At 43.4% G+C, this 25,092-nt stretch overlaps 1 protein-coding gene across 2 annotated transcripts in view; it reads right to left on the reverse strand.

Annotated features, from left to right (window-relative positions):
• The window catches only part of ZNF827 (zinc finger protein 827), a 180,212-nt gene that overhangs the window by 123,643 nt on the left and 31,477 nt on the right, over nucleotides 1–25,092 (reverse strand). For both annotated transcript variants that reach the window (XM_027117108.1, XM_027117110.1), the window contains exons 2-4: nucleotides 18,093–19,118; nucleotides 7,877–8,049; nucleotides 1,933–2,413 (exon numbers count right to left, since the gene is read on the reverse strand). In XM_027117108.1, the coding sequence (XP_026972909.1) occupies nucleotides 1,933–2,413; nucleotides 7,877–8,049; nucleotides 18,093–19,118 (1,680 nt within the window). The remainder of the gene's footprint in view (nucleotides 1–1,932; nucleotides 2,414–7,876; nucleotides 8,050–18,092; nucleotides 19,119–25,092) is intronic.

The following is a 25,092-nucleotide window of genomic DNA, read 5'->3' on the forward strand; positions in this document are numbered from 1 at the left end:
AGTCCTGGAGTAAAGGGAGTACCCTCTTCCTAAGAGTTACTAACCCCATCCTGAGTTTCCCCTGTGTGCTAAGTAAGGAAATGTCCCCGTTTGTTTCTAAGCTATGCTAAGTGAATATGCTATTGCATTCCTTGGGAAAGTGCTAGAAGAGCCCAGAAAAGGAGCCCCTTTTGCTCTGACATTTGTGGGAGAGACCATCAAAGAAGAACCAGAGATCTCCCAGAAGTGAAAACTAAAGGATCAGCAGCGAAAGGAAAACCAGAAGCCTGAATTTCCCCCACATTTTCAAAAATGTTTAAATACAAAAAGCAGAGTCTCAAAGATCACACGTCCCCCTAGGTTGGGATACAAGAGGAGAAGACAAGGGAAGACCGTTCTTCACTGCCACGGTTGAATTTCTGACACCCGATCATTTCCGGTGTAGGACGAGCTCACTCATCTTGCAGGGTGGGATGCCTCCCTGTAACATTTCCATCTCAGTTCTTTCTGCGGTGCCTCATTTCCATCCCCTGCCTTTCCTCATTTCTCCCAACCAGCGCTGTGCACTCCTAAGGGGCAAAGACCTGGGGTGACGGGGACATTCCAGAAGACCTGACTGAAGTGTCACTGAGCAAAGGGACTTCAGAGTGAAGCAGAACCTCGAATTCACCTGGCGATGACATTTAGTGAAATGCAACTCACAGTCCATTTAAAGGAAGGTGGTGACCAATTATTCTCCATTTAAAAGGGTATTGTCAATCTCCAAAGAGCTGAAATGGCATTTGGAAATCATCCTGGGGACTGCCATCTTCACTGAAAGATAGAACCAATTCTCAGCCGACCTTTCCCCACCCTCCACATCTCTTTTAAAATTTAAAATCAGACATTAAAAAATATAATGAGTAGCAGCACAGACCCACAACATGTTTTCTCATTCCAAAACGTCAGGGAAAACAGCGCTCCCTCAGCATCTCTACACCCCCTCATTCAACTCCACAACTTAAGGAATTGAGGGGAAAAAAAAGAAAAAAACTAAAAGAAACATCATGCATAATTTGATGGTGAAAGTGATATCAATTAGTAATAAGTTTTGAAAACATACTCCATCGTTTTTCTAAAAGGCACTGGGGCAGTTGCAAAAGAATGTTTAAAAAAAATTTTTTTTTTTAATTACACTTTACATGAGGTACCTGGAGTACTTATGTTCATAGAGACAGAAAATAGAATAATGGTTACCAGGGGCAGAGGGGAGGGTGGAATGGGGAATTCTTGGTTAATGGGTACAAGGTTTCAGTTTGGGAGGATGAAAAAGTTCCAGAGATGAATGGTGGTGATGATTACACAGCAATGTGAATGTACTTAATGCCAAAGAACTGTATACTTAAAAATGGTTCAAATGATACATTTCATGTTAGGTATATTTTACCATGATAAAAAAACTTTCCATTAGAAAAAACAAAATTTAAAGATAATTTTATCAGTTGCTCAAATTTTAAAACTCTATAATTCCTAATAGTAGTCTCTGTGTACATGTCCTTTAAAAATCTTTTAAAGCAAGGCAATAAAGAACTCGAATAACACAAAGCCAGATGACCCGTACAAGCACTTTAAAGAACCCAACGGAGAGACAAGTTAAAATGACTCAAGGTCACACCAAGAACTGTCACCAACCTGGCTCACGCTGTGGCCTGTCCCCCACAACAAGAACTCATAAAGGGGGAAAACCAGAAAGAAATCAACAATCCCCGTTGTTTTCAGACCCAAACCACAGCCACGCCTACTTCCAAAGGACTGCAAAAAACAAGTCTCAAGGAGAAAATGTATGAGCGTGCAGACAACTGGAATCTCAAGCGATCTTGAAATCACTTAGTCCTACCAGCTCATTCTATAGATGAGAATACTGGTAGAGGGATAGAGAAGAGAGAGAGAGAGAGGACAACCCTCTTCAAGTACCTGACAGCTTCATGAGAAAATCAGACGCCATCTTAACAGAGATGTCCTGGCTGAACAATGCGGACGCACTGTTGGCTGCATACTCGGAGGGCTCTCTCAGCTTCGTGTGGTTGGCCGGCCTGTCGGTAGCATTCAGAGTAAAGGAGGTTGGCAGGCCATTATCTTCCTTGGGCTCCTCCTTCACCAGCAAAGGCGAGACGCCAGCCCCACCCTGGCTAGTCCTCTCTGGAGTGCTGGACGTCATCATGGTCCCCACTAGCTCTGTCCCTCCTCCTTCCCTTTGCTGCCCCAGGCAGGCACTGTCACTGAGGTGGGGAGATCCCTTGACATCGGGGTCTGGGATCTCCTCCTTCACCTTGGCTTCTGTCCTCAGGAAGTGCTGATGGCAACGCATGTGGAGTTTCAGGCTGAAGTGACGGGAGGAAGTGAAAGGGCAGAGCTGGCACTGAAAGGTCTCTCCCCGGTCCTGGTGCTGATGAACCTGGCGGAGAAGCAAGAAGAGTGAGCTAGCCACCGTGTGCTGATGCAAAACGCCCTGCTGTACATCCGCGCTACTCAGCAGCAATTTCCTCACGGTACAAAGGGCCGGCCCAGGGAATCTCATCGCTAGAGGAGCACTTCATTATGTGCTTCAGGTCGTGAGGGCCATCCCTAAACACAAAGCAGGTCCACGCAGGTTAAGAATCCATTAGTAAAGCCATACTCACGACTGAGGATGCTGTCTGCCAATGGAGGCCGTCTGGGGTAGAATCCTCCTAATATTCTAGTCATCCCATCTCGGTTGATGTCTTCAGAGAAAACATTATAAACCCAGCACAATTTGAACTTACATACTTACTAGTTGGGGGTCAATAGAGGTAACCTGTCAAGTAATATAAATACACTGCAGGGACCCAATTATTACCACCCAGAGAATTAGTTACGTTTTGCAAACATAATTTCCATTTTCAAAAATGCTTCTCTAGGTAATTAAGAATGTGGAAAATAATGCCTCCAGGGTATTCCCATTTCATAGACAGAGAAACTGAGACCCCAAAGCACGTGGCTAGAGCAAAATGACATATAAAGGAAGCAGAGGGGGACAAAAACCAGGGGTTGATGCCCACCAAGCTGTCTCAGCAAGATGGAACCAGTGTTTCCAAACGTGGTTCTGTCTGCAATGAAAGAATGCAGACTTTTAAACACAGTTCCAGCCTGGCCTGCACAGTACCTGTAAAAATGGCTAGAAACCTTTTCTTTACTTCCTGTCACAATCAAATTTAGTGCTTGAAAAAGTGAGGAAATCATTGCATTGGCCCGAGCTGGCAGGTGCTCATAAGCTTGTAACTTCCCCATTCACCTCTGCCAGTGCACTTCAGGGCTGACCTGCTCCACCCTGCTATTTCAGGACTGGCCCTCCCTTGAGTAGAAACTGCCAATGGTGGAGATTTGGGCCAAGAGAGTTGGGGAGTTGTGTGATTTGGACAAACGAGTGGTTGGAATTCAAAACCCAAGTCAAACCGACCTCTCATCTTTGAGCGGTGATCTAGGCAGGATTTGAATCCAGGTCTAAGGAAGGTTAAAGGTTAAAGATTCCTTAATCCACTGGGCCACCTGGCCCCTCTGCGCGGGCTTCCTTTCCAAGAGTGCAAGTTTTACTACAGCCGTTTATGCGTTCTGAGTGCAATCCAAAAGCATTATTCACCAGCCAAAACATACTTTTAAATAATGTTGAGTGACCAACAAAAGCAAAGAAATTAAAAGTTAATGGTGAGCTCCTGTCGCTACAGCACCCCACTGTGGCTTTTTGAAAAAAACAACAGAAGAGATTCTGGGTCCCCCAAAGCCTGAATTTCTCCACAGAAATAACCGTATACACTTAAATTCAGTTACAGCAAAGCCGTGCTCATTAAAAGGCTTCCCCTCTGCAACCCCGGGAGGGGCTGGAATGGGGGGACACACAGTCTTGGTCACCAGCTGTTAACTGTCTCTGTTCTTTCTCAACAAAGGGACTTCACTCTGGAGCGGAGCAATTCATTTACTTTCTCACTCACAGAATCGGGAAGATTCCCCACCCTCTCCTCCAACCAGTTCACACAGGAGCAAGCACCTTGGGGGGGGGGGGCCTCAGGTCACAGCCCCAGGGGACCCTGACAGGTGCCAGCCACAGCTCGCCCCGGAACCAGGTGGCAAAGGTCATGAGGCTGAAAGCTTCCGGCGTCCCTGGGAGCAGTGCGGTGGGGCAGATTCCATTTCAGGAGTGTCCTGACATCTATTGCCCCGGGAGAGGACAGGAGCTAATCCAAGAACAGAAGCTCCGGAAGCAGCTTCTGGAAAAAGGAAGAGGACAGAGCCCATGTTCTAAAATCAAACAGGGAGCCCTGGATTCAAAAGCCTCTGTGCCCAAGTCCTGTATGCGGTTCCTCTTCCACCCGATACTGGCCTGGCTGTATTTAGTGGCAGAAAAATGAGTGACCGTTGAAAAGAAAAACAGTGGATGAAGTGTTGACGGTCACACTTAGAATTTTATTAGAGCTAGACCTTCCCGGAGGGGCGAGAGCTCGCATTTGGCCTTGGAGGGAAGGCTCTCCCCTGCTCTCCCGACAGAAAGGGATCATCTGTACTCTCTATAGCCCGACATCGGCTTAGAATCCCCTCTTGGTCGGCTACTGTCAAGAAACACTTGACTAAAGCGTGTCATTCTTTCCAGGTCCCATAGAGACCTGCTTTCTGCAGGTCATCCTTCACAGAGAGAGCCTGTCACCACCCCAAGAGGTGGGAAGTATAAGGGCTACTGCATCACTGGGTCTACCTCCTGGTAGCAGCTGGACAAACACGAGGACACTTCGGGAAACATCTCCACCTCACTGAGGGGACAAGGCAGGCCGGGAGGGGGCTTACCTAGGAGTCAGCTCCTTAGCTGGCAGGCCTGAGACTAGAAAAAGTCGGCGCCCTGACCCTTGCCTATTTCTTGCCGTTTCTTCACCCATGTTCCCGATCTCAGCCCTCCTCACCTTCTCTGTTCAATTTTAGCTTATGAATTCCGCATTTAATTCCTGTACGCTCGCTCATCCAGGAAAGTTGTAAAAGACTTAATGGAAATCTAAGATAACCCCGAGGAAGCTGGAGGCATTTACAAGCTCCTTCCGCAGCAAGCCATAAAAACATTTGCGTGATATATGGAGGAGGAAAGGCAGGCTTTCAGAAAAGTGTACAGTGCCTGAACCCAGTAAGTACTGTAGTTGTTGAACAAATAAAGTAGAATCCCGTTCTTCCTTAGGTAGCTTTATGTAATCAATATAGAAGGATACAGATTAGGATGATAATGGTTATTTCTGCGTGATGGGATTAAGGGCCAGTTTCAGATTCTTTTTATCAGTTTTTCTAAATTCTCAACACGAAAGCTATGTCATGAAGAGAGAAAAGCAATAAAATTTAGAGTAATTCTTTCATGCCATGTCATCGATTTATTTCTAAATGTAAATATATATTCAGATGGCTTTCGGATAATAATTACTACAGTAGCTGCATTTATTGAGTGTTTCTCCATGCTGGGCATCATATTAAGTGCTTTGTATCTGTTATCTCATTTAACCCTTATAACAAGTCCGTGAGATAGATCGTATGATTATTATCTCCACGAGCGGAAACGGAGCCTTGGAGAGGTTAAATGATTCACCCAAAGCTCCGCAGCTACTGAAAGTCATGGAACCGAGATTCTAACTGAGGTGTTTTTTTTTTTACCACACAGTTTGAGATCCTAATCTATAGGCTATACTGCCCCTACTTCTGAGGTAGGACTTGTTTTAGAAAATCTATCCATCTCGTAGCCTCTGGTGCACAGAGCAAAGAATATGTATTCCTAAGGCCACAGCTATTATGTTTCTCTGTAGACTATGTTTTCAAAATCTACCAAAATGAAAGTATGCCTCATCAAAATTAAATCATGAATTCTTTGATCAAAGCAAGAAACACGGGCCCATAAGTGAGGTGGAGAACAGAAAAGAAAGTGGACACCATCTGATGAAATTAAACTTGCATAAGCCCCTCTCACACTCCCCTCCTCAAAAGCTCAACAGGTTAGGACACCATGAGTTTGAAGAAAGTAGTCATTTCACACCACTGCTTTATTGTACTGGTTATTGATTTGTTCTGAAAGCATTCTAAGACCCCACGACCCACAGAGCCCTGGCTGCTCTCATCTGCAACGCTGTCATGGCCGACGGTCTGTATCATCAAGGCACCCAACTCATCTCCCTGTAGTTTCAGGGTCAGTAGTTCTTGCTATTGAAAACCCAGTTTGTTTGTTTTTTTCCCATGGGTTTATAAATAGGTTGTTTTAAGTGACCCTGAGCTGAAAACAGGCTTACAAGGTGTCAGGCCAGATGCAAGTTTTCTGCTCACTGAAGCTTTAAATTTGCCAGAACTGATTTCTAAACACAGAGTAGGACACGGTAACAAAAACAAATTTTAGTTTTAAAGGCATTTCTTTGGAAGGCTCATCCTGCTAATCAAATCCACTTTGCAGGTGTAAAATACAAGATTTTACGCTGGGAAGAGTTGACAGAGGATGAGAGGGATGCAAGTAAAACACTGAGTCAGCTCAGTAAAATTCAACCAACCAGAACCCCTGGTTAAATGGATTCTGAAAATGAAGGGCCTGCTACTCCCTGGAGACAAAGGCAAATGGTAGAAAACAAATTATATCATGGCTTTAATTTATTTTTTTAATTTTCCAAGCAATTTCCTAAAGTCAGTAGAGGTTCTGTCTGATCATACATTTTTAGATCCACAATTCTAAACAGTGATTACTGATCTATTCAGAAGGATAAGACTGCAACATTTTGAAAAAAGCAAATACCTCAATTATGTACACATGCTCTTACGGCAGGAAAGTAAACGCTTTATAAGTAATGTCAACAGTGAGACAATATTGCAAACATCAGTGAAAATGATGGTTATTATTATTAAGGTGTTCAACAATAGCTATTGAAATGAAATAACCACCATTGAACACTTCTGTGTCAGATACTTTGCTAATACCTCCTTAAATATTAATGATATCCCTTCCAGATGAACATAATCATTCCCACTTAACAGATGAGAAAATTAAGTCTAAAGACTCATTTGCTCACCACTTAGCTAGTAAGTTATACAATAAGATTTAAAGGCAAGCCTGTCAAATTCAGAAGCTATGCTTTTTTGATCTCTTGGGTTTCCTCTTTGCATTCCTTAGCATTAATAGGGTCTGCTAAAAAGACTGCTAGATGACTAAGTTTCCCCCCAGCTCACATAAGAGTGACACATAGTCTAGTCAATTCCCTATATGCTCATTACAGGCGCAAGCCCCCCAGTTGCTCCTAATAGGACACTGAAAACAACGTCTTTAGATGTTTGCTAAGTGTGATCCCGGGAATTATGACGGCTCAAACATTGTCAGCCTCAAGGGGACTCAGTTTGTCAGGAGTGGCCCTCAAGCCTCCCACAGGGTGAAAGTTAAAGCCCAGGTGTCTTTCAATGTCCTCACGCTCCCTATAAGATGTCTCTGGGTGTGTAAGCTGGACGGCAAAGCAACAGCAGAAGAGGGCATTCCTTCCAGGAAGGGGGGCAGGTCCAGCAATCCTTCCTGAGCCCGTCTTTCCCTGCTTCTTGCTCTTCCCCAACTTTTCCTCCTAGTGCCCCAAAATGCATCACCGTGCAAGGCCAGTTAGGCTGTTGCTTCCCAATAGGAAAGGACGGTTCTACACTACGTATATTATTTGAATACTGAAGCTGCTCTCTGCTTTAAGTTCTGGGTTGTCAGATGGACTTGAAGACGCTTATAATGAAATCCTTTACAAGATCCTTTTCAATGGGCTTCATTTGCATTGCAATCTACCTTTCAACACGGAGCTCTGGGCATGGATTTGTGCAAGGGCCCGGGCTGTGTCTGCCTCTCCGTGAGGCCCATCCGCAGGTGGCTTACCTTCATGTGGGATTTGAGATTGTCCTTGCGAGCACACCGGAATGGACAGAGCGGACACTGATGGCTTTTTAAACCCGTGTGAATCACCATGTGCCGCTTCCAGTAACTCTTCCTTTTTATAACCAAACCACATATGGGGCACTGGAAAGGTTTTCCGCTTTCCTCTTCTGAAGCTTGGAAGAAGGAGAAAGACAGGAAAATTAAGGAAAACAAACAGGCACATTGCGTCCAGCGCTAATTCACATGCATTGCTCTATAAAGAACACTAAGAAGGAACTGGGGGGCTTGAGGGGGTTTTTTGTTTGGTTTTGGGGTATTTTGGGTTTTTTGGGTTTTGGGGTTCTGTGGGGTTTTGGGTTTTTTTGTTTGTTTGTTTTTGCTTCGTTTTGTTTTGTTTTTTGCCATTCCAAGACTTTATATCTATGAGGAAGCTTTATTACTGCTTTTCTTCAGGTAGAAACCCACGTTCACCTCATTATGTCCATCTGGGTTCCATTTTTTTAGAATCTGATCAACCTGCCTGGGGAAAGCCCTGCTTCCAGAGGCCATCCCACACTTCGGAGGGCATCTGTCCCAGCTCAGCCCAGAGAAGACAGGCTTCAGAGCCTTTGTTTCCTGAAGGAAACTGCCAGACTCAAGTTCACATCTGAATTCCTGAACTTGGAAAAGGGTAAGAAATAAAGACAAGTCAAATGGGACGGAGAACAACACCACAGTGAAAACCAAACAGCCGTCATGAACCTCACAAGCCCAGCTCCAGTGGAGACAAATTTCAGGCTCCTACTGCTGACTTGTTTAGTTTCGGCTCCAGTAGATGCTGCTGCCAATTTGGCCATCAGGGGGTCTTAAGGTCAGGGGTTGTCACCCTCTTATTTCTGTCCCTCGGGTGGCCACTAAGATGCACTGCCCTCCTCTGCACAGAGACTGGGCCCCACCACTCACTTTGGGAAGAGCTACAACCGGGCAGCTGCCAATGCTTCCATTTTTCAGGAAATCCAACAAACCAACTACTTCCTCCAAGGAAAGCTGAGATCACTCTCTCCTCCACCAGCCCCCAAGGGGAGGGTGTCCATTGTGACACTGTGTTGCTACACATCTAGTCTATCAACTTATACTGCTCAGGGCCACACTAGCCTCTGCGATTTAGGGATATAGGAAAACGAGTACAGTTAAGGACTCAGACTGTCTGTTCTTAATCATGAGGAATCAGGAATATTTCCAAACTGATTAAATAAGTTGTAATACGCCCATGAAATAGAACATGAGAAACCATTTTTTAAAATGAACTAGATCTATAGATGCTAATATAGAAACATGTCCAAGATATTACACTTAGTGGATAAAGCAAGAATTGAAACTATGTATCTAGGGAGATTCTATTTTTATTTTCTAAAAAATGGGAATCAATTGCTTCTCAGACCATTAGGTGAAAGGTTGGTAGGGGACTTTCTAAAGGATGAATCAAGCTGACAACACCTAAAACCATTCATCTCAACAGCACTAAAAATGGGACAGACATTGTGTGCCCTCTGATAATCCATCTATGAAATATTCTTACAAAATACTTAATCAAGCTTCGACATAACTAGTAAATTTACTGGAAATACAGGTTGTTTTTTAGAAATGTTAAACACACCAAGAGGAATGGAATCAGACAAATTCAGAATGTGGGACGTTCTGTAGGACAGATGACCCAGTTTCTTCAACAAGTAACTGGCATTTTAAGAAGGGAAGAGGTTATAGATGAAAAGACACTTAAGAGACATATAAGGCAAATGCAAGGTGTGAAGCTTATCTTGCTCCTGATTTGAACAAAGCATTATAAAAAGACACTTTTGAGATAGTTAAGAAAATACTGATTATAGCCCGGGTGTTCCATAATATCATGTAGCAATTGTTGATCCTCTTAAATGTTGTAATAGTTATCGAGGCTATTTGTTTTTAAAGCCCTTATATATATGTAAATATTTAGAAGCAAATGAATATGAGGTCTGGGATCTGCTTTTAAATACTTGAGCACAAAAAGAAAAAAAAGAGGGGAATAGGAAGAATGGGATGAATAAATGAAACGAAAAAAATGATATCTTATTTTTAAAAAATGATATTTTATTTGTATGAGAATTGTCTAGAAGCGTACCCAGGAAAACATTAAGCAGTTCATTTTAAAGGACTGTGGATTAAAGGGAAGGGGGTCATGGCGGGAAACTTTTGTTTTCATTGTATATTCGTCTGTACCATTTGAATTTTTTAATATACACATTACTTTCATAATTTTAAAGGGAAATATTCCCAAGTGTAAACTTTAAAATAATCATATAATGAATTCATGGAGTCAACTGAATCTCCACATGCAAAGAGCCACTTAAAATGGATGGAATCGGAAGAGTTCTGGAATAAAGTCGGGGCACTCCCAAGATGCCGTTTTTACAGGTGTAAGCAATATTGGTTAGCTCAACCAAGCACCTGGAAAGAGAATCCTCTACCTGAAAATATAACCTTCAAGTCTGGAAATTCTCCTTGTGATGTGTTCCATCACAAGTATTTCCTTTTTTTGATTGGGGGATGGGGTGGGGACTGAGGATTTCCTTTTACTTTAGGAAAAGCACACTTTGCAGAGGTCTATAAACACGCTTTTTATAAACCCACACGAGCTTTCCTGCTGTGTCTCGTTGTTGGTTGCCTCTGCTGACCTCTCCTGACCTATCCCTAATTCGGCCTCTCATTTTCTGTCTTGCATGGTCATTCCCTCCACTCTGATATCCTGATCACAAAGATGACATGTTGACCAACAGATTTGAGAGAAAAGACTGAATCAGGCCCCTAGGTGAGATTAGTGTCATAAGCCAGAGGGGAGGGGAATGATGACGATGTCTACTTGGGGTTGTAAGAACATCAAAGTAGGCTTCCACTAATTCCCATCTTCAGGAAGTATTTCCTACCGTCTAAACCCTAAATGGCCTAATTTTACACGATTGTCTGGGAGAGGAGAGAAAAACTGAGATGTCCTCCACTGACCTGAGATTTCCTTGCACATCATAGGAAGGCCATCAAAGGCCATTTACTGACAAGAGGAACACTGCTGGCTTCCCCCAGACAACTTGCTTTGCCTAATGTGATCTATAGGCTTCCTATTTTTTCTGATGCCCTCCCAGCCCCTACCCTAATCACCTATTCGACATAGCAAATGGATCACAGACTACATACACTACATTGAACCCTGCATATTCATATTTCATATAAATATATTTTATTTGGGAGCTATGCTTCCTGAGCTTTAATTAATATCAAAATATATATGCATCGTGCACAAATTAGGGTGTCCTTGGATTGACTGGGAAAAAAGAATTCAAATACTCATACTGAAGAGAAACTAACAGCAAGATAGGTGGTCAAATAGCTACACTACTGTAACTGTTCGACATTTTTAACTGATCGCTGCGGGAAAGGAAGACAGAAGCCAATGATCAAAGTAACCAGAATACAAAGATCGAGTTTAAAAATTGGCCAGTAACTTCCCCTGGTAATATTTGCATTTTTATTTATTAAAAAAATTCATATTTTAGTAGGATGCCCTCCACACGTATACGATGTTGTTAACTACTTTAGAGAAAGGCGAAGTAAGGATGGACTCTATTTTGTATGCCAAAATATTTTCAAGGAACGGATAGCTGTAAATTTCACTCAAATTTCGAGCCTAAGGAAATAGGACCACTTCCTCAGAATGAACCACACATTCTCGAGGCAACAGGATTGAAGTGTTCATAATTTTACCTAGTTTACAACTGTCTGATGAACAACTTCCCCCAGATACACTACTAGTTAGTACCACTGCAAACAAAACTAAATTCCACCAAATGCTACTAGACCTGGTGGGATGGATAGCTGCTAATTTGCTCCCTTGGAGAAAACATTTTCTCTTTATAAGCAATAATATTATTGGAATAAAAAGCAATACTAAATGTGTGTAAAAGGCCTGTCATGCAGTAAATGGAGGCTATCCGTAGTAGCTATGGTAAGAATAGTAGTGACAATAAACTCTTCCCTCCAAAGCAGAACGCTTACCACCACAGCAGATGTAAATTTTTTTAATTAATTTATTTATTTATTTATTTTTGGCTGTGCTGGGTCTTCGTTGCTGCGCGCGGGCTTTCTCTAGTTGCGGCGAGCGGGGGCTACTCTTTGTTGCAGTGAGCGGGCTTCTCAATGCGATGGCTTCTCTTGTTGCGGAGCACAGGCTCTAGGGCTCACGGGCTTCAGTAGTTGTGGTGCAAGGGCTCAGTAGTTGTGGCTTGCGGGCTCCAGAGCGCAGGCTCAGTAGTTGTGGCACACGGGCTTAGTTGCTCCGCGGCATGTGGGATCTTCCCAGACCAGGGCTCAAACCCATGTCCCCTGCATTGGCAGGCGGATTCTTAACCACTGCACCACCAGGGAAGCCCCCAAGCAGACGTAAATTTAAACAATTAACATCACATGAGAAATATGTAGCTCAGGGCTTGGCCCAACATGGCAGATTATTCCTGGAGCCAAGAGGAAATAAAATTCAGCAGCAATCCACTGTGCTATTCAGGTAGGTCCAGCTCAGCCTGTGCAGAACTCTGATGGCCAAATTCAGCTCAGCAGGGGAAACAGAAAGATGGAAAAGATGGAAGGAGAAAAGAAGAAGGGAGTGGAGGCAGGAACTGGCTAGGGCAGAGCTGGAAGTCCTTACCTAGTGTCTCTAGCATCCAAAACAATGCTGGGGACCAAGTACAATTCAGTCATTGTGTGTTGGGCCATAATGAACTTAAGTGGAAGGGGCTGGGTCGAGAGAGTATCAGAAAATGAAACATGGGCTGGAAATGGAAGAAAAAGGTCCAGGAAGCTGCCAGTAAGTCCCAGCGGAAGTATGTTAACCCGAGAGCGCATGCTTTTCACAGAGTATGCCCATACACATCTTGAAAGAATGAGTATATAAACCATGATGATCACATACTTATAGAGATGTTCACATACTCATAGCTCACTTATTTTCAAAATGAATTATGGAGCAACTAATGTTAACAATGCATGGAGTGTGACTACCTCATTAATAAAGTACAATGATATGTGTCATCTATTTACAATGGACAGGATCTGTCCAAGGCAGAGAGACAATCTTGCAGAAGGTTTGACAGGGAATTTTAAGAAGCAACATATTTCATTCAAAAACAGAAAAAGTTTTATTTTGAGTTGATAGACAAATAAAGAAAGTAAGAGCAAGGAATTTTAAAGCGGGAACAGTCTTGGAGGGTAAATTCCGAGCAGTTCAGTGTACAGTTGAGGAAACTGAACTGAGATTTATGCTTAGTATGGTCCCTCTGCTCATTAGTGGAAGGGTGGGGATGACAGCCAATCTCTTCATGTCCGGTTGGTGCTCTGCCCTGTTGTCTATACATAAAAACTTCATTGGGTTAAAAAAAAAAAAATCATGGAGGGTTTTAACTAAATCGCTGTAACTCAAGGTAGGTAATTTTTTAAACAAATGTAATTGTTTTGTAGGCTTTGAAATCAAACTTTGCCTTGTTACATCCTAAGTGGCAAGATAATTTGCAAGTGGGTCGTTTCCGCAAACAGACCTTTCCATACACATCGAAGGAGTTTAAGACGTCAGGTGGCCCTGGGTGTGTTTAATCCCTGCACCATGCGTCCCCACTCTAGGCCCACTAACCTACTAGTGTGTATCTCCGTAGGATGAGCCATCATCCTCCTTCCTAGCAATATACATGGATTTAACATCTTTCCATGGAATTTCTTGGGCATGTCTCTCAACTCCTATTTCAGGGAAACAAAACCTATGTTGGCAATGGATGTCACTGGGTCTTTCTGCTGTTACTGACATCAAGATAATCGATGCATATTTTAACAACTGGTAAGCATTCAGTAAAACTAAGAGAGAAGTCTGATATCTTGAAGCAGTCTAAGTTTAAATCACTGGGGAAATATAAGTGAGATCGGTGACAGATAGTTCTGAATCTTGATTAAAAAGTGAATTTTCTAAGGAAGTCCCTCTATGCCATCATCCCCAGATTACGGCTCTAATAACGATGGACCTAAGGGGAGTATCAGAAGAGGTGACCTGACTTTCTGGACTTTCTCTGCTTTTGCAATAATGTTAATAACATCTCATAAACAGGGATAAAAACAGCAGCCAGAAAACCGTATCTATTGACCCAGGAAATATTCTTAGCTCTCAGCTATATGAAACCAGCTTGCTTCTAAGCATATTTAAATTTTACTCAGGAAAATAAGATGCTTTGGAGACACTCTCTCGGAAACTCGCCTAGTGATTTCTTTTAACCAGGAGCCTGGCATCCTGGGAATCTTGTCGGGCTTCTACAAGAAACTTTGTCTTTAAAATAAAAACCATTTATTTTGTTCTGAGCTGCAACAGAACAGTAGCTTCAAAGAGAATTGAGTCAATGTGTGACATTTATCTTTAGAGCAAATGGACATGATCTTCTGTCTATCGTGTCCCCTTTCAGAGGAGCAGTGTCACATGTGCCGGGGCACAGGGTCACATGAAAGAAACCTCCTCCTCCAGTGTCACCTCTCCTTGCAGGGGGAAAGGCTATCGAGTGGTGGACTCTTTAAGGAATTAAATACACCATGACCTGGCAACAACCGAATCCTGTTCAAAAAAGACAAATAAGGGCAGACCTAAAAGACACTTTCTTTTTTTCATGGTTTGGACTTCCCTTGACCTAAAGAAGGTCAAAGAAATGCTAGTGTCTAAATGACTCAAGACAGGACTGGCTTTTCTAGCACATCTCCCTTTGTAACTCCAGAATCAACTTTATGTGCCCTTTCTGCAACATTTTGAGAAACAGCTTTAAAATGTAAAGCCCCACTTGAAATCGGAATGGTGTGTAACTAATTTCTGTGGTTATTATTTGTTTATTTAAGTAGTAGGCAACAGGAACCCTTTCCCTGCTGTGAGAAGTTGGTCCACCTGCCTATTTTGAATTAAACTAAGATTTCTTTCTGAAGTAAAGGAAAAAAATAATCACGAGAACTGTTTAGAAGCATGGGTGACAGCTCTCACTGCATTCCCATAATGCTTTTTAGGTAAAGTCAAGTCACATCCAAATCCAGCCCCCAGGTGGCCCTGAAACCAACAGTACCGTGTGGAGAAAGGGAGAGGAGGTGGCAGACAGAGAAGACCCACCTTCCCTTCCACTCCTCAGATTCAAAAACCAGTGATTCAAGTGACCCCAGCCAAATTATCTCTCCATGGTACAAAGTAAATAACAAAATCAGATATTCTATCAACTTCTTAACCCATAATCCAGTTAGGATGCTGGGAGGCGATGACATTCACTTTAAGTGAAAAGTGCACAGAGGCACCCCCTCTCCTATTTCCAGTCCATGCAATAAGGAACAGAACTTGTCCACCAACCTAAATGTCCATCAACTGATGAATGGATAAAGAAGATGTGGTGTATGTATATATATATATATATATATATATATATATATATATATATACACACATACACACACACACACACACACACACACACACAATGGAATATTACTCAGCCATTAAAAAGAACGAAATAATGCCATTGGCAGCAACACGGGTGGACCTAGAGATTATCATACTAGGTAAAGAAAGTCAGACAGAAAGACAAGTATCACATGATATCGCTTATATGTGGAATCTAAATTATTTACAAAACAAATAGACTCACAGACATAGAAAACAAACTTATGGTTACCAAAGGGGAAAGGAATGGAAGAATTAATTAGGAGTAAAGGATTTATAGATACACATCACTATATATAAAATAGATAAACGACAGGGATTTACTGTGTAGCACAGGGAACTATATTCAACATCTTGTAATAACCTATAATGGAAAAGACTCTGAAGCTGTACACCTGAAACTAACACAATATTGTAAAGCAACTATGGTTTAATAAATAAAAGTTTTAAAGAAACATAACTTGAATTTAGGATGCGCCCACATGGACACACAGGGGATCATTTCAAGAGCCCTCGTGTTTCTCTTTGCAGCGATCTTTTCTCTTGCGTGAGTTTTACAAAATGAATGTTTTGGTTTGTTTTGTTTTTTAATGCAATCACTCAGTCAATGGAGCCACTTTGCCAAGTCTTGGACTGTGAACAGAGGCATGTGGAAAACAGGGGACACAGGTCCCTGTCCATCAGCAAAAGGGGTGGCAGAGCCCCATTCTTGAGAAGTTCTTTTCCCTCCTCTTTCAGTTGGAACATGTTCATTGATTCAAATATTAAGTGTTTCAGCAACAGAATAAATTCAGTAAAGAAAAAAGAAAAAATCAATTTCGTATAGATCTCCATATTCAATTCCGCTGAGAAGCCTGTGGAGGTATGGGCATGGATTAAGTGCATTTAAACCAAAAAGGGAGCACATCTCATCCCTAGAGTGTAGATCCTACAACGAAACAGGCAAACAGTCTATCGCCCACCCTGGAAGCTCATGACCTTTCTCCCATCTTCACGTGCCTCTAGTCACTTGAGTGAAAAGATCACACTTCATAACTATTGCTGGTTACACCCAAGACACTTGAAAATGACAAAGCCATTAGAGTCTGCCGTCAGGAGACAGTTTTATCAGTTCCCTCTTTCCAAGCCTTTAGCCAACTAAAGTTTATTACTAAATTTGTGTAAGCTTTTCCTAGTAACTAATGTCCAGGTGAATTTACAGGAGAAACATCATTAATACAGTTATTTAATAACCAGATGGAGAATACTTACAAAGTGACATTTTACACAGATAGCCATACCTCTCTTTCTGCTGCTACCCCTAAATGAAATTTCTATAAACCAGGAGTGATTTATTCCCGTGCAAAATTACCCCACTCCCTCTGCTTGTCCCCCTTTTCCTAATTTTAGCCATTTTTCTCTTTATTTCCCCAGATGGCGAGTGAGAAGTGAAGAGTAGGGAAACTCAGAATTGATCAACATTCCAGGATTTTACTGACACTTCAGAAACCCTGGACTGAGCAGTTTGGATCACTTAAAGAGTCATAAAAGTTCCACATATCCATTTGCCTAGTTCTGTTCTGCTGTTTACACAAGTTTTCCAGTAATTATAATGAGTACATATAGCTCACTCAGCAATTTAAATGGAAATTTGTCATAAACGCATCAAACTGATGCTAGCTGTGATTGTTCAGTCAATTCTTTGCCATTCTAAGCCCCTGTCATCAACATGGCTGCAAATAATCAAAAGTTGGCTAGACGCACACAATGGCAGCGTTTCTACTGATGAGGACACACATGGCCCACTTCCTGTTCCAGTCTGGCAGGATATCCTCAAGAGACATCCGAAACTCCATATATCCATCTCTGGGGCCCTGTACTTACCATGGGCATAATTTAGAAACAAAGCAGTACAAGAAATGATGTTTCCACTGTGAGGACTCAAGTGACTAAGTTTCTCCCTCAGATGAATAACTGTGAATGTCAAGGCTCTATAAAACGGCCACTTCTCCTTTGGAAAGACCGTCTCCACAAGAAAAACCCATGATTCACATTTTCCACATGCACATTCCTTCAGAATCTGATTGGACTGGAATAAAATAAAGCATTTGCAGGAAATGCTTTGATTACATCTGAATGACAATACTCTTTAGAGTTCTTGTGTGACAAGATATTATGGAAGAACACGATAAGTAAAGGCTTACGTTCCACGAAAAATTAATATAAATACTAACATGAAAGTATACAGTGTGGTAAATTAGGGCAGAATAGCTACTGATGATACAAAAGTCCATTTGTCATGGAGGCAGTAGGACGGTAAGCTCTCTCTTGTCAACTGTTTCAAAAGCAGTGAGTTTTTCTTCTCCCCTCTGTCAGGGATGCCATGCACTCCATGACAAAGGTGCTTTGATCTTCCCCTATTAAATACATCTTGTGTGGACCTAGCCTGAACTTGGTAAGAAAAAAAAAAAATCATTTCTATGCAACGGAGGAGTACCGTATGTCTCTAAGATTATTCATTACCTTTCAAAACTAAAGCTATTGGTGAAGTTTTTTGTGTCACACATACATGAAAGAACCCCCTAGGCTGCTTACTTAAAGTATTCCTGCTTTTTTCTTCCTGCCTCAGATCCGATGGGGAACCCAAGTGAAGAAGGCAATGAATTAGACGTTGCAACTGACAGGTAAAAAAAAAAAAGACTGACAAGATGATGGAAATGAAAGCATCCATACCTGAGTTGGAGGGTTTAGACACTCTTCCCTTAGGAACTGGGAGTAACAATAATTCCAAGGATTGTGGCGGAGGTGGCGGCGGGGTCACTTTGTCTTGCTTCTTCTCTGAAGGCGGTGGCGGGAGAGGGTCCTCAGGCACCAGTGATGATTTCTCAGCCAGAAGGGTCCCGGCAGCCCTTGCTGCGACCTCTTTCAGAAGGGCCGCCGAGGAGGTCATGGAAGCCAGGGAAAGGAAAGAGCTGGCCGGGGGCGGGTGTTCCTGGCCAGGAGTCAAGCTTCTCTCGCTGACTTTCTTGGATAAAGCTGCCAAGGTGGAGCTGGCAGACTGGGAGCTGAAAGGGGAGGAAAAGGACTCAAATCGCATGGTCTCCTCCGTCCTGGTCAGCGATTTGTCCTGCAGGACAGCATTGGCTGCAGCTTTCAGTTTGAGGATGGCTGAATCCGGGGACAAGCCGCAGGTGGTGGTTGAGTTTGGCAACCACTTACCTTGATTCCATATGAAACGGTTACTTGGAGTGTATTGGTCATTCTGTTCCTGCTTCTCTGCCAACTTCCTGGCCAGCACGCTGAGCTGTTGGGCATGGTGGGACGGTGGGGAAAAGGAGAGATTCGAGCCGACGTTGACAGGGGACTCCACCCTGCCGTTGGCCGTGGCCGTGGCATCGAGTTTGAGGGACCCGGCCTCTAGCAGCCGCCTCAAGTTGCTGCTCAAGGGCTTGGTGGAGCCCGCGGGATCGTCATCACACAAAGAAGACACGCCGGGGGAGAGGTGATCCGGACACTGCAGTGGGTCTCGCAGGACCTCACCGTCAAGGGCCACCAGCTCCAACGTGTGACTGCTGGGGGTCCCGCTTCCCAAGGAGGTGTCGGGGGAAGTGGACTGCTCCTGGATCCGGTCCTCCAGGGACAGCTTATAGTTCTCCTGGACTTCTCCATAGGAGGCTTCCGACGGCGTCTCTGAAGAGTTCCCATACCAGTGTTCTCCTTCACTGAGTTCTCCCTCCGCCTCGTCCTGCCTACTAATATCTGGGGGAATTAAGAAGATCAGGTTTACTCCCAAAGCGAGCAACAAGCAAGCCTGAAGACACTCACACGGAGTCGTGGACATGCTTCCTCTGCCCTTCCACCCACGAACCACACGAAAGACAGACACAATTTTAGAGCACGTCAGGTGCTGGGTCAGACCGTCTCGGCCTAAGCCTGAAAGGATGCTGAACAGGCCAAGGTAAAAACACACCCACCTTCTACATGTGTTCATCGTTCTCATAATTATTCCAGATAAAGTGAAACGGAAAAGGAGGAAAGAGAAAAATGCATCTGGTAAAGAAGAAACTGCTACTTTCAATGATGGGGGAAATGGGAAGAAGCTTGTACCCTGGTGAAAAATCCCAGCATGACATCTTTAGGATTGCGTGGGAATGAAAGAGGCAGACCGGCAGAAGGAGAAACACAGTGTGATGAGACCCAAGGCAGTGGGAAGCCGCTTCTCCACTTTCTAACTACGAGTCACTTAGCTGGCTTGATACAGTAAAATGCAATTAACTTTAAGTTGATCAAATCATGTAAATAAAAACCTGCCTATTAGCTATTATACCAACTTCACATAGTTGTTCTGAAGCCTCCATCATAATAAACATGTGACCATGTTTTGAAAACAGTCAAGTACTATATAAAGATGAGATCTCATTAGCAAACACTATTCACATTCCTGATTTCTTAAAAGGGACAATCTCTCCCTGATTTCTTAAAGGGACAACGCATGCTGCTTGTTTGAGATTCCAACCCCCGACTCGCCTGCCCTCTCAACATGGACAGTGATTAGTAATTTGTTCCCTCACTCCACCCAGAGTCCCCTTTCGTTATTCTTCTATCCATTAGTTTATCTGTCCACCTGTCCACCCTTACTGCTCTCACTGGCCCCCAGTCACTTGGGACTCTTTGCCGTTCCAGGAGCACAGGTGAGCTCTGCCACTTTTCTGCCTTTGCTCAAAATATGCCTTTGATCTGGAATGTCTTTCCCCAGAAAACCCGACGGTCCAACTCTGCCCATCCTTCAACAGCCAGCTCAAAGGATTCTTCCTCATGATTCTGCCTAGAACTCTCAGTCAGCATTAGTCTCTCCTTCTCATTCATTCACTCACTCATTCAACAAATAATGAGGGAGTGCCTGCTGCATGTCAGGCGTTGTTCTAGATTGTTCTAGACTGAACAATGTTGAACTAAACAAAGATCCTGCCTTCTTGGAGCTTACATTCCAGTGGAGAAAGACAGATGTTAAACAAAATGAATTAATGAGTAAATCCTACAGTAAGCCAGAGGGTGGTAAGTGTTATGGGAAAAGATACAGAGCAGAACAAGGAGGGTTGGAGGTAAGGGGCAGGAGGTGAGTTGTCGTGTTAAATAAGGTAGTTGGGGTGAGGCTTCACTGAGGCGGTGGTGACATTTGAGCAAAGACTTGAAAGACGCCAGCAGCTGGTCAGGCAGCCATCTCTGGGAGAGGGGCCCAGGCAGAGGGGGTCACTGTAAACGCCCTGACGTGGGAACTTGCCTGGTATGTGCATGGACCAGCAAGGAAGCCAGCGTGGGGAGAGTGGAGTGAGTGAGTGAGTGTCAGAGCAGTAGGACAGAAAGAGAAATAATGAGAGAGAGAGACAGAGACAGAGACACACAGAGAGAGAGAGAGAGAGAGAGAGAGAGAGTGTGTAAGTTATAAAGGAGGGAGGCCATGCCTATCAATCAGTAGCACATTGTAAACAACTGAAAGGTCTTTTGCATCTGGTGCAACTGGGAACCACTGGAGGGGGAGGGGCAGGGCAGTGACATGCTGTGACTCAGGTTTTCAAAGGTTTGTTCTGGCCGCATGTGGAAGAGAGCGCAGGTACAAGGTGGGAACAGGGAGGCCAGCTCAAGATGATCGCAGGTGGGGAGAAGTAGCCGGATTCTGTGCATATTTTGAATGCAGACCCAACACTCCCATTTTTTAAATATTGGTGTTATATTACTCTAAATGAACTGTCTGCTACGGACCTATCTTCTAAAAAATTAAGGGGTGGTGTTCCTTGAAGGCGGGGATTTTCTTATTATGTACAGATCCCACCTATGCCTAGCACAATGCCTGGTCCCTAGCAGAGTTCCGTGAAGGTTTAGGGATCGAGGCAAAATGCCCCACTGTGCCAAGCTTTGCTGTATAACATGCTGTTTCCTTTCCCAATAGAAATAGCTGCAACTACAAGCTAATACACTGATCTTCCCCTGCTCTTTAGAGGAGAAATGTCACAAATGACAAATTCTCTTTCACTAAGTTAAAGTTCTGCAACTCCTTCCTGAGATTCCTTATTAAGTTATCAAGAAGATATAAAATATCAAATGGAATTTGCTGGAAAAAAGCAGACAAAATTGAGTTTTCTCTGTTAAGAACAGTCCGGCTCCTTGTGATTTGCCACATTTCCTTCTTCCCATTTGATTTCAACATTTTTTATCTTTCCTGGAAGCGGCGGGACACAGAACGACCCATCTCCCCCACGGCTTCTCATAGGGGTTCCTTTGGCAAAGCCCCTGTCTTGATTTCCGATTAAATACCTCATCCTTCATAAAAATCACATGGGAACCATCTTATAAATAGTAAGAGAGCTAAAAGATTTAAACATCACTCCAGTAAGAATCGTTGAAGATCTTGTTCAAGGATCTCTCCTTTGATCTTTATTAACACTCACTATATGAACTAACATAGGAAAATGTATGTTTCAAAAGGCAATACTTGTAGATTACGTTTTTTGTCAAACTAGAGTAGCTACAGATAGTCAAGACTGGTCCAGAACTTTGTAGTATGAGGCAATTAACAAGGTACAGAAAATCGGGGTTTTGAGAACCACAAAGAATTACAACCCCATCCGTGTCCAGTCTTGTCATTTTACTGAGACTATTAAATACTGTAAAGGTTACCTGGTTGCATCAAAGGCACACAGCTAACCTACTGCTAACACTGGAACCCAAAACCCAAATCTCTCAACACCCGGCCCAAGGCTCCTTTTCAAAGCCCCTGCCAGATGCCCTCTGAATAGCAACTTCTAGAAAGCTCTGAGCAGCTGTCCTCCCACCCCCAGCCAGCTATCCTTCCACCCTCTGGAAACAGAAATCAGCAAGAGAATTCTCAGTGATAAGGACTGTATTTACTCTTTATTTTAAGATAAACCATTAAGAGGTAAATATCCATTATTCCTATACTCTGATCTCTCCATTCCCTCTCTGCCTCTTCTCTGTTGCTGTCGTCAAAAATTGACTTCGAACGCCTGAAGAATTCAACACATCTATTGGCAAAGCCCCAAAGGCAAAGTTTAATTTCCTGCCCCCTCCAGACCCTAACTGAGTAAGAATATTCCCCCTCCAAATGTGCTGAAGCCGGTGTGTGGGTCAAAAACTAAAGAATTCAGGCTCTAATCCCATCAAGCAGTGATAAGGAGATTCAAACGTTCAAGAGTGTTAAAAAAAACAACAACAAGGACCTACTGTACAGCACAGGGAACTCTGCTCAATGTTATGTGGCAGCCTGGATAGGAGGGGAGTTTGGGGGAGAATGGATACCTGTATATGTATGGCTGAGTCCCTCTGCTGTGCACCTGAAACTATCACAGCATTGTTAATCAGCTTTACTCCAACATAAACTAAAAAGTAAAAAAAAAAAAAAAGAGTGATACAGTTGATATCCACTTTTAAAGCAACTTCCTCAACCTCACCAAAACACAGCCCAGAAAAAGCAAACAATCAAACAAAGCATTTCTGAAACAGACCAATTTATGTCCTTTAAAACCCCGGGATATTTCTTAACCATCCATTTCTCCCTGCTTTGCAGACACGCTCACTGAGATACATACACTCTCTTGTGCACTGCAAGGAAACTCGGCTACCTAAAGAATATTTTAAAACTCGTAATATTCTATTAATCACTTTTCCAAAAATGCTGCTCCTGAAATCGAGGTTATTCAAGTAATAAACCAGCAAACAATTGTAAGGCATGACCTAGAAGGAGCCAGACCAGAGACCCGAGGAGAAACATGTCCGGAATTATTCTGTCATCACCTGAGTTCAAGCAAAAGGTGGGAGATGCACGCAGAGAAATGAATGCAAGAGAAGTTGGGACCTGCAGAGGTTTAGAGAAAAATCCTGACAGGCTTCGATAAATAGGCTTTCAGTTCATAAAACGGCGGCAACAAGGATTTTTCTCCCACAAATATTAATTTTGTTTCCCTTCTTCTGGGCTGTTGTTCTATTTTCACATTCAGTTTTATTCTCCCTGGTCCAGTTGCGGGGAGCTCCGCTTCAGCGGGGTCTGCACGGCCACCCCCCAGCCCCCACCACCCACCCCCCGCCCCAAGCCTTTCACACCGCATGATGAGAAAAGGTTCTCTCGCTGGGATGCTCCAATAGCATTCCTGCAATCTAGGGGATTAATCTGCCGGACATCACGAACTTCAGAACAAGTGAGGCTTGACTTTTGACGCTCTTTCCCAACCTGAGGCTCCCCCCACGCACACACCCCATCCCCCAGCCCCACCTGGGGCTGCGAGGCTGTTCTGTTTCCTGGTCTGTCACCAGCAGGGAACAGTGGCACGTAATCACAGGGCAGCGTACAGGCCACTCTCCTGCAGACGCTCCCCGCACATCCAGCCTCCACTGTGGATCTCACAGCTCTCCTGACTGAGGCTCCTGGGGAAGCCTCCAAACTGCCCGTGTAAATAACTCCCTCCTAGATCCATTATTTTTAACCTCCAGAACAGGAAGCTATTTCCATTGCTATGTCTCTGACAGCCAGGTTCACACTCATTCCTGTCAATTTTACACAACAGTCTGTTTTGGTGTTTTTCCCTTTAAATCAGAAACTCGAAGAATTAAGAATAGAAACGGTGCAATTACAGAATGAGATTATGCTGAATACATTTTGTTTCCATGTGGCAAATACTTCTCCTTTGGGGAAAACAAAACCAAATTTCACTACCTAACACATTTATTTACAATTCAGTCCTCAAGCTGAGAAACTGGGGAACTTGAGAGCCACAACTCTCGCTGCATTTTTTTCAACTCACTTCCCTTTCAGTTTGACGGTTTTAATCAGATGCATTTAATTGGACTGATAGTCAACTCAGAAGGTCCTCATTCAGAAAGATCGGTAGGAGAGAGAAAAAAGTATATAAGGAGTCGCCTATTAATTTTCACGCCTTTTGGCTGAGGTGAAAGCAAAGTGGAGATGGAAGCCGAAAAGCCTCACTTCTAAATCTACCCACAAACCATTCCCACCAGTCAGTCCACATGAATCTCACCAGCAGGTATTGAAGAGAACGAGGATTAAGCTCTCAGGACTCGCCTGGATGGAGCTGACTCATGGTCAGTCCTCTGGCAGCCAACACCCTCTTCTTGTGACCACAGGTGTGTTCACCTGGTCCCTAACCTTCTGGTTGATTTTCATCTACAAATCTTCCACGTTTTCACTTTCCACCTAATGCACATCCATAGCTAAAGGCCACACATCACTATCACTATTATCAGTTATACCTGGAATACAAACCTTAAATCATACAACAGACTTTTCCTTGTAACTGTATACAAAAGCAGTTTGCAAAGTTTATGGCGCCGTGTACAAAAGTTATTAATAAAACCAATGCTGATAATTGGTTTAATTCAACATTTACTGAGCATTTACCATGTTCAGGGAACTGTTCTCTGCAACAGGGCACCTCGAATTTCTAGGCCAACAGTTTGTGATCAACAGGGAAGCCAGGAATGCACAATCCTATGAAACACAATGACTAGTACCATCAAGCAAGAGTCGTGTGTGCGTAAGAGAGCAAATCATTCCAATTGCGCAGGTGGCTTTGGAAATGGACCTCAGAGGATGAAAAGGATTTCAACAGACGATGCTGGAAATTCACTCATAAGAGGGCCCACTCCTCTGCCAGCTATCAAACAGGAAACAGCCCAGTTGTGGAGTAAGCTAATATTCTGGTGA

Source organism: Aethalodelphis obliquidens, unplaced genomic scaffold (genome assembly GCF_003676395.1).
Source record: "Aethalodelphis obliquidens isolate GAN/ISIS:26980383/991018 unplaced genomic scaffold, ASM367639v1 scaffold17, whole genome shotgun sequence".
NCBI lineage: Eukaryota > Metazoa > Chordata > Mammalia > Artiodactyla > Delphinidae > Aethalodelphis > Aethalodelphis obliquidens.